The sequence below is a fragment of the Atta cephalotes genome (assembly GCF_000143395.1).
Source record: "Atta cephalotes unplaced genomic scaffold scaffold00023, whole genome shotgun sequence".
Lineage (NCBI taxonomy): Eukaryota > Metazoa > Arthropoda > Insecta > Hymenoptera > Formicidae > Atta > Atta cephalotes.
The window spans coordinates 4,904,396-4,915,338 of NW_012130087.1; the positions used below are offsets into that span (position 1 = coordinate 4,904,396).

Consider the following 10,943-nt stretch of genomic DNA (forward strand, 5'->3'; position numbering starts at 1 on the left):
TACTTACGTTTATTTACGTCCTTCGTACTTACTTACTCCTCCTACTTACGTACGTACGTACGTACGTCTACTACGTTATTATACTAACTATAATTATCTGTAGTAGTATCTTCTCTCTCTCTCTCTCTCTCTCTCTCTCTCTCTCTCTCTCTCTCTTTTTTCTTCTTATCTAAGGGTGAACCCGGTAGGAACTCTACCATTGTAAAACTACGAGTAATAACATTGTAACTCATTGTCAGTGGTAAGGCAATAATGCGGTGTCCCGCGGCGTCGTCGTCTGGTTGGTTGATGTCGCTTTCGTGGAAACGTGCATTGTCGCACGAAGGAAAGATACGTTCTAGGATACGCTGGTCTACGTTCGTAGTTCCGCTTCCCAGACTGGTATTTATTATAGGAAAGTGGAGAGAGATTAAAGAATCTTTTTTGCAAACAATGTAAATAAAAATACTAGAACTTGAATTAAATAAGACCCAAAATACATTGTTGACTATTACGGATTGCATTAATTTGTACAAAAATTATTACAAGAATGCACAATAAAATATATGTAACAATATATAAAATTTATGTATAATAATAAATAAAGTTCCGACCGAAACTTTTGCGAAACTGAACCGAAACACTCGGCTACGTATTAATTTCAATCGAAACTGAAATTAAAAAGTAGGAATCCTATAAAGGCCATATGTATAAACATGCTTATAATCTTCATAAATATTATTTATTGAAACAATAGTTAAATTTCGGCCGAAATCGAAAACCGAAATTTCGGTTGTCAATTTTGGCCAAAGAATATAAGTATTACTTCTTCATAAACATCATAATTTAATTATTAAAACAATAATTATACATATTAAAATTAATATTTATGAAGATGAACTATATGGTTTTAGTCAAAACTGACACGTAATGAGTGATTCGTTTTTATTAATTTCGATAAAAGTTTTGGTCGGATTCTAATAATAAGAAAAAATTATACATAACATATCTGATTTCAATACTTATAACTCTTTTTTGAAAATATGAAAAATATCGCTTTGCGATTCCGTATTGCATATATGTCAAACACAACAATATTCCACATGTTATAGATAATTTTTATACCATATGCGTGAATATATTATAACACTGGAATTTAAGGTTTCAGATACCTACCTGCGTATTCATTGATTTCACGGAAAGCCGTTTATGCGGAATTCGTGGTCTTCTAATCGGGAAACATTATTAATTGACAATACCTGCTCTGTATATAAAAGCAGGCGAATAGCTGGGGAATCGTTATCTGCGCCACAAACACGAAGAAACATAACTTCGTCGTCGGGATCATTGCTTATCCGGCGGGATCGCGTAGGTGTTAAAGCGCGCGGTTCTCGCCCACTTGAATCGATTCCGAATGGACAGCACGCTCGTTTCGTCTTATCGTTCTGTTAACTGTCGTTAAGGAGACCGCCCGTCGAAAATTACAATCTACCTGTACATTTTTCTATCGGCATTTCCTACAGTGCTCAAAAAATTCCAGAACGGTAGGAAATGCTGGCAGAATCGTACGAAATTTTTAGTTTTGGGAGATTATTATAATATTTAAGATTATTAATTAGATTTAAGATTATTAATTATATTCACTTAATTTATTAAAATTGTGTCTTCTTCAAAACTTTAAAAAGTACACAAAAAATTGTGCTTATAAATATATTTAGGTTATTGAATTTGTTTTATTAAGAAAAATATAATTCTATTCATATATTTTTTTGTGAATTAATTAATATTACAACATATATGATATATTTATATATATGTAAGATTTAAAATGAGAATATTTACATGTATCTTTAATTCAATTTATGTAAACTGAATATCTCGCTTACATGTTTTAACTTAATTTTATTTAAAACTGTTTTTCTCTAATTTCGTCAGCTAAAATTAAATTAAATATAAAGATGTATTTACAAGTGAAATTATAAATGCAAATTGGATTGTCACGTATGCACTTGCTTATTTATCACGTTTAACCGTAAGGAGACACGAAGTCAGTGAATAATTGCGGCTGATTTTCACGAAATTACGCGACGCGATGCAAAGTGCATTAAAGCGTTGCTTAATCAAGAGGCGTTCTGCATTATTTCATAACTGGACGAATCACTTCGATGGCGAGTTGCACAACTCACCGCTGCGTCGATGCATTTCACGCGACACGCGCGAACGCAATTCCGGCATCGCGTTCAATTGCCTCGAATACAATCGATCAATAAATATTTATGAGCGACTCGAGCATGTCTCGCGACGTGACAGATGCACGCCTGCCGATATTTTATGTCGATGACGTCTGTTAGAGACTGCAGGCGGGATGATATGTTCGACATAGTAAAAGATTCAATTTATTTAATCTTTTAAAGTACGAAATGCTGAAATAACAAGAAATTCAAAAAAATTTAAACAAAGTACTTTTGTTATATGCGCAACTTTCTTATTCAAATTTCTATGAGATTTAATAATGTATACTTTGAACTATATCTCTATAATCTTCAAAATTTACAGTTTTTAAAAAATTTTAAATTTTCTATAATTTTAAGATTCTATAATCTTAAGATATAAAAATTTCGTAATTTTAATACTTGTAACGATTCTCTCAAAGATTCCTATACATCATGACTCATATTTATGACTAAATTCGAGCCGAATTTTTGTTTGGATAATATAATTTTTTATGGTACAAAATCAGCTTTAAAGCTTTTTTTTTTTTAATATTAACGATTCTCTTAAGACGTTATATTGTATAGAAGGGATGTACTTGCCGTTACCGGAATTCTTGCGGCGCTTATTTACGAGCACGTTACACGCAATGTTAATTCGACAGATTTGCTCATAAATAACACCCGTGTATACCCACACGGACCAGGTATATATTTATCTCACTCTATAAAATTCATTCCCGCCGGATGTACCGCAGTTTAGGTGATGGCTGAAATTTATGAACGCAGGTTGTGGAATCAACGCGTAGCAAATTTTGAACGCCTTCGTCCGGCACATATTTTTTGTAGTCATTAAAGACAATTTTGTGCGCGTGCGTAAATAAATTCAAAAGGCTAGTTATTTCAAAAAGGCTAGTTAGTCGTGCATATATTCCGAGATGTAAAAGTTTCGAAAATTCCCAAGAATTTATTTAAATTTCTTATCTTTCAACCATATCCCACAAATGCGTGACTTTTTCTTTAGAGCACGGAAGGATTTAGAAAATTGATTTCTATTTGCCGAGCGTCTAAAGAAATAAAGTGTCTTACATTCAAACACGCTGGGATACGAGTAGAGATACTTCAAATTAAATCCAATTCTCGGTTCTTGAATGTCATAGCAATCAGTCGTTTTCCATCGATTGTTTCAGGAGAATGGCTGTCTGTATTCACATATACGGTGGGGCGAGGCCTTCGTCGTGGTCTACAGCGTGACATGTAAACGGAGCTTTCAGGAAGCTCGTGGACTTCTCAAACAACTCGCAGATCTACGCCTGCCATCCTATTTCACCGCCCTCCTACTCGGCAACAAGAGAGATTTGGATCATGCACGGTAAGCGTAAATCACACATTGTTAGAAATATGATTAACGGTTCCATGTAACGGGCGGGCGTGTATCTCCGAACATCTGATGACGATCTCTTGACTGATATACGACCAAATAAACCTCATTTATACGCATCATAAAAACGGTATTTCATCATAAAATCAGTAGCAAGACGTAATTTTTCGCCACTTCATCGACGTGAGAGAAGCCCTTTCGGTGTGTCTCGAAGCTCGTTTATCGCGTTTATTATATATAATTATAATTAATAATCGTTCTTTCTGAGGTATAATTTATTATCTCCTGGACTTGCAGAATTCGATATTACGTTACCGTAGTTACATTTCAATCTGCTGTTGAATAATTGTTAATAGTCTACATGATACTTGAACGCAGCTGAATATATTTTTCGTACGTAAATAAAAGTAAAAGAAAAACGATATTTGAGTATTTGTAAGTAATGTTGTGTTTATACGTGGCCCATTTTTACTTATGGCTTCGCAAGTCTGACACACTTTGTCGATTGTCATCTTAAGGTGTTCTCACACAATCAATATTTTTGACAATAATTTTTTAATTAAGTAGATTGAAAGTACACTTTTAAAATTTTAATATCGGATTTAATGAAAGAAAGATCGGACATTAGAGGACAATATTTCCTCGTATGAAATGTTTTCTCCCAAGGAGAAATATCTAAAATTATACTTTTGGTTTGAATTTGTTATGAAAATCAAGATCGATTTCGCATATTTAATATATATTATGTCTGCGCAAAGAAAAAAATTTAAAATAAATTTAAACTTAATAAATATTTCTTTTAATAATACTAACTAAACATTTACTTACAGTAAGTAAATATATACTTAAATGATGATTAAGTTAAATTAATGGTTTTTGTATCATTGTGCCAAAAATAAATATATGTCTTTTTACATTTATTAAATATTTATTGTAAAATTTAATATACTTTTCTTCAGTACACGACACTAAATCCTATTCTCTTCGTGCGGAAAAAAGAAACGGTTTTGCTAAATATCTATATAAAAAATTTAGTTAGATACAGATTTGATAATAATTTTATTAGATCATTAAAATAATTGTAGGGAACTCAAGCCTGATGAGAGCAATACTATAAAAAGTTTTGACAAGCAACAATCTTGAACGCCCTATATAATTATGGTGATGATCCAACAAAATTATTATTTGTATCTTGCTAAATTTTTAGAAATTTTAGCAAAACCGTTCTTTTCGTGCAGAATTGAGATTTATCAGACTGCAGAGCTCATTCGATTGCCCGATACGAATCGTATGAGGGCCGCTTAAGTGGCTCGCTCGCAAGAATTACAATATCATTTCGCGTCGCGCGATCGGAGATCGTGCGACACGGCTTCATGTATCGCCCTCGGCAGATCGTCGATTATTCGATCGTTTCTCCTTTTCTTTTAGCATCGCATTTTATCCCAGCTGATCGCACACGTGCGCGTGGTAAATACGTGTGCTCGGCCTCTGTTAATCCTGTAGTTCACTTTCCACTTGCGAGTAACAGGATCCCGGCTGTTTCCTAGATGGGATGAGATTTCGCGTGTGCCACGCGATTCATATTTTTTCAAGCAATTCTTTATCAGGTTGTTTCAGCATGATTTTGTTGTTTTTCCTACACTCGTTCGTAGTAAACAATGTTCACGTTGCTTACTACGAATTGCTTCTGTGTCTTATCAAGAGGAAAATGAGGTATTTTGCTCCTTCATGTTTCAAAGTTTCCTTAGGTTGTAAGTAAATGCAATATATTAAGAATTATTTGAAAAAAATTATAGATTGTTCTAAATTGCATTTAAAAGTAATACAAAAAAATTAGAGACAGTTGACCAAAAGTTGGATCAAAAGTTGTTTCAATAAAAAGTAATATTTTTTAATAAATTATAAAATAAAAGGCTCTGTAAGTATAAAACAATGTAGTCAAAAGAAGGGCAAAGAATCAGTAGCAAAGAACTTTAATTTAATTAAATTCATAAAATTCATATAACAATTACAATTGATAAAAAACAAACATTTTGACTCTGCCCGAGTTATTTTCAATGTTGCCGTAATATTTATCGCTATAAAACAAAAATATAATATACATGGTATTAAAAAACTCATTATAATTTTAAATCCTGTATTCTTCATTTCGTGTAGTATACTGCGAGTCATTTATATCGGAAATTAAAGTAGTCAAAAAACAATATTCTAGAAAAATCACCGAACAAAAAATTAATACTTAATATAATACATACAAATTAATAATAATAATGTACTTTGTCAGTAATATCGGTAAATGTGTTGAGAGTCCATTAATAAAAAGAGAGAAAAAACACAGATAGATGGTAATTCATATCGTGGTACAATACATTGATTTTTTTAATTGAAACAAATTTGCAAGAGTAACGAACGGTCCGACTTTTACGACGTGATAACGCAATGTCGAGAAGAAAAATATTTATCGAGAACAGAAAAACGACAAAATAGGAAGAAAAAAGGAAAGAAGATATTAGGAGGATTTTTAAATTTGTACTCTACTAGAAATATATGAAAATGTATTATAAAATAATGATAAAAATCTCAATTTTTTTATATAAGTACTTTACTGACTTCAAAAATATTTATGTATAGTTACATTGAGATGCAAACATTAATTATTCAATAAATAAATAAAATATTTATTTGTTATAAACTAATTGGTGAATCTCAATGAAATTTTGCAATAAGTCATTTTTAGTACTTAAAATATTTGTATAAAAAAATTTAGATTTTTATTATTTTTAACATTTTTGTTTATAACAATAAAACTAATCAAATAAAAAATAATCTAATTTATAACAATGCGTTATTCAATAAAAATAGAATATTATAAACACAACTTTCACATGTATGCAATTTGTTTAAAATGTAAATATTAATATGTTTTATGCCCTTTTAATCTCCTTAATAGAACAGACTTATATATTTAAATTATACAAGATCGAGAACTGAATATCTAAATCTTCTAAACTGTATAGTTCAATATTGTTAATTCTTATGACTTCTCTCGGATGTATATTTTACGTCCATTCACGAACTACCGGAATTACTGGAAACTTTTTATACGACGTTCTTGTTTAAGATGTTTTTTTGCTGCGCGTGCGTGAGTTTTTTTTTTACCGATTACAGTGCGCGTTTTCGCAAAAACCAGTTCAACGAACCGAACGTTCGATCGGCCATACGATGACGGAGTAAGTTAATCGGCCGACACGTCAACTCCGGCGAGCGATTCATCCAAGTCGGTCAAGCGACTTGGACAGGTAAACAGATCTGGCGTGGCGAAATATCGCGTGAACAGTTTCTAGACGCGCGACGAACGACACAATCACTACCGGGTACCTCTCGAATCGGCGGCATCCGATACTGACACTGCGGTCTATGCTTAGATGCCACGTGTCATGTTTCACGCATTGCCATCGAGAATTCAGCGGTTCGACAAGTATGCTAATAAATGAATGTCATATCAAATAATTTGCCGATCATAGTGGTTGAGCAAAAGTAATAATTTGAGCAAATGTAAAGATAATTAAATTACATAAATTTCCTTGATTTTATATCATGTTCTTAGAAAAATTTATTTATGATCTTAAAATTGATGAAATTGGCAATTTAAATCTCCGGAGATATTTAAGAACTTAAGAATTAAAAAATTTTTATTATAAAGTTTATGAGATTAATTTTTTTTAATTTATATAAGGAATATTAATCTTTTAACGATAATCTAATTTAGCAAATTGCAATCCTGTAATTAGTGATAATTGTCAATGTGATTAGCTTCTATAAAACGATGTAATTTCTTCGATATGTATGAGTTTTTATATAGTTATATTCGAATGAAGAATTGTGAAAAGATGTAGCTTGTTCAGTAAAAGATGTGCGATACAAACAAGTGTGGCTTGCAGTTTCTTGAGCATTAGTATATCTTGTCGCATTTTATGGAACCAATGGCTTCAAAGTGCATCATCGATATTGCATGATTTGGGTGAGAGAAAGCTAGGAAATACAAGTACGCGTCGTTTTTGCTTGTAACTTGTATAATAAAGAGTGGCGGCTCATTAGCCTTGCTAAATCGGTTTCTCGCTGCAGATAAATTAACAGGACAGTGATGACCGTGCGAATAAATATTTGAATTTCTTTCACAGACACACTTTGTGAACTTATCATTATATGTCGTGGATTCACGAATCGATGGTTTTCTTTCAAACACGCGAAGCAAAAAAAAAGAAAATATTTTCTCTTAAGTTCGAGTTCTCTTAATTTAGTTGATTGTAAATGAAATTAAATTTTACTCGAGGAATAAAATTTCTTTTAATAATAAAATATATGAATAAAAGAAATATTTACGATTGTATTTAATTATTATATGTATTTATTTAATTATATTAATATAGAATTTTATAAAATTGTTCAAGTATTAGTCAATGTAAAATTTTATTTAAGATTAAAACATTATTAAAACTTAACCAACAAGGAAGAAGAATAATTAAGAAGAGGATAACAACTGTAAAATAGGGAATCAGAAAGAGATTCTGTGTCATTTTGCCTATTCAATCCACGCTCCTGTTTCTTAATATATACCATCTCCGAGATCAGTCTTTTGTTGCAAGTTACAAGATGGTTCTAATATTTTTATGTCATCCCATTTAAAGTCATGTTCGTAAGTCTTTTTTGAGAAAAGACATTTCTTTACGGTTGGAGTATGACCGGAGATAATTTTTTATTTTGACCTTTTTTTGCTAACGAATTATCTTCATTATCACGTCGCTCGTATCCCGAAAATCGCAGATTGATCGTTGTAGCTGCGAAAGAAACACAGGTGAACAGAACTTGGTATCCCTTCTTCATCGGTCAGTGAGGAATTTCCCGCGCGATTCCCGCAGGAATGCGGATCATCGTTAACGAAGACACGCTCCTTTTCTCGTCTTATGAGCCACCTTCTCTTCACGTTACCTTTATGGGACTTTGCATACCGGGAGAAATCTCACCAATGATCTAGTAACGACGGCGGCGCCGCAATTACATGCGCTTGATGCTACCATACAGGATGTCTTGAAAAAATATATCCGTACCGGGACTTCATTCACGAAGGAATTTACGAAGCCGCTTAGCTTTATCTTCTTTAAAATAAAAGTTGATCCAAGATGCGTAATTATATCGATTAAAAATATATGTATATACAGTTAAAATTTTAGAAAATCTATTCATAATCACAATAATCACAATAAGAACAATTTTGTTGAAATATCTCTCTAACAATTTAATTAGATACAAATCTGAATTTTGTTTGGACCATCAAATTATACTAGGATGCTCAAAAAGTTGTTAAAATATTAAAATTTTTTACATCATTGTTGTGAATGCTTAAGTGGTCTACATAATTGTTATGATATATAATTCAATAAAATTATTTTCAAATCTGTACCTATATATAACGATAAAAATTAGACATTCCAGCAAAATCGTTCTTTCCACGAACAATTTATCGATTTATGATACAAGTATTTAAAATTAGAATAATTTTATGAATCTTATTTTAAAAGTGACATCTTCGATATTCTAAAATACTAAATATTATGTAGATGAAAAAAATAGATTAAAATATTAATTACAATATATAATAAGATTTGAGGAACTTTCAACATTTCAACCTTTTAACCTCGAAGTCATCTTTAACAATGAAGATGACGAAGCAGAGGTCGAGCGTTTTACTACAAGACTTACGCGAATATAATCGAGGTAAATAAAGTGTCGTGCATTCGCTGGGAATTTCGTGAAGAGTTAACAAAGGGAAAGACGGTAGAGTCTCGATAGCCACGGGCAAATACCAAAAATGTCATACAAATAAAATGTCACAGACGATGTTGCAAGCGAGCGATTGGCCGTCGATTTGCGATGCGATTGCGGCACTAGCGGGAAAAGAGCAATAAGATTTACGTAACTGGCATTTTGATGGCATGTAAGAGATACACGCTCTTCGTAACTGTCACGATTATCGTCGAGAAATTTAATTAAACCGGAATTATTCGAAAGATCCATCGATCCCCGGATCATAAATTACAGCGTGCTTCTTCTTGCGTGTCGCATGCAGGGAAACTGATCAAGTTTAAATTAATCTTATCGGGTGTGACGCTACTTTACATGTGAGACCACGAAATAAAATAAAGCGCTTTAAGAGACGTATATGTTATTTATTACAAAATCTTAAGTTTTTCGAAGCACAGACTTTTATGAGAGTTTAAAATAATAATGATTTAATTTTATGAAGAATAAATAATTTATTGTAAGATCGTGAAACTTCATAATCGTAAAGTGTTCCCAGAATCTTGAAAAGCTTAAAGTTTGAAGTTATCAAAATTACAATAATTTATGAAGTATAAACTGTTTAATTTTTTTTTTAATGAAAAACTTGTTGAAGAAGAATAAGCAATTTTAAGGACTCATGTTAAAATTAAATTTCCAAACTTTTAAACGGAGAAGACGCGCGAAAATCGAACTCGGGGAAGATCCGATACGTACGTGAGGCGAGGGAACCACGGCGTCGCGTCGTAGCTTCTAACCGGTAGCTACGTTCGTCGTCTTAATGGAGTTCATAAAGATTAGAGTGAAGTTTGCTGCAGGGCTGGTGAGCCACTCTCCATTCTGAGAACGAGTTTTCGCCGCTTTAAACGCATCCGGAGAGCCTGTCGCGTCGTTCAGTTGCGAATATTACGCATCGATAACGCTTATCTCGAAATATCGCGACCGACAATTCGCAGCGAGGTGCGACAGACTAGTTCAGGAAGTGCCACTTCCGTTTTGATTAAACTTCAGTTTCTCAAACTCTGATTTTCTATCTTTTTAATATTTTGATTTTTTAATTCTTTGAAAAATACTTTTGTATTTTCAGGTATTTTCAGATTAAAATTTTCCTTTTCCTAAGCTTGTTGTTAGAAATCTCCAATTTAATTTGAAGATTTCTATTACTAAAATCTTTCAAAACTTTTTGATTTGCATTGAAAGAAAGAATTTTGTTAATTTAGCAAGCCACCAGTACCTTTAACCGATGATCGGTAAATATGTGACAACAAATTTTGTTGTGTTTGCTGCTAGTCTGCTATACCAACTAATTATTAGTAACAGAAGCAAACTATATAGAATCTAACCTATCTTTTGAATAGACTTTAGGCTTGTTTACATAGAATTCATAGATGATCCTGGAGTCTAAGTCGACCAAGCACAGTCAAATGCAGGAAGAATACTTAATTAGAATTAATCAATTTCTTACGATTTGATTTTGCAATCGTTTACGACTTTTATATATATATATATATATATATATATATATATATATATAT

The 10,943-nt window shown here is 32.2% G+C and overlaps 1 protein-coding gene across 1 annotated transcript in view; it reads left to right on the top strand.

The window, feature by feature from the left end:
• LOC105619964 (ras-related and estrogen-regulated growth inhibitor-like) overlaps positions 1-10,943 on the top strand; it is a 42,667-nt gene that overhangs the window by 25,669 nt on the left and 6,055 nt on the right. Inside the window, exon 4 of the mRNA XM_012201478.1 lies at positions 3,380-3,561. Coding sequence (XP_012056868.1) covers positions 3,380-3,561 — 182 coding nt within the window. The remainder of the gene's footprint in view (positions 1-3,379; positions 3,562-10,943) is intronic.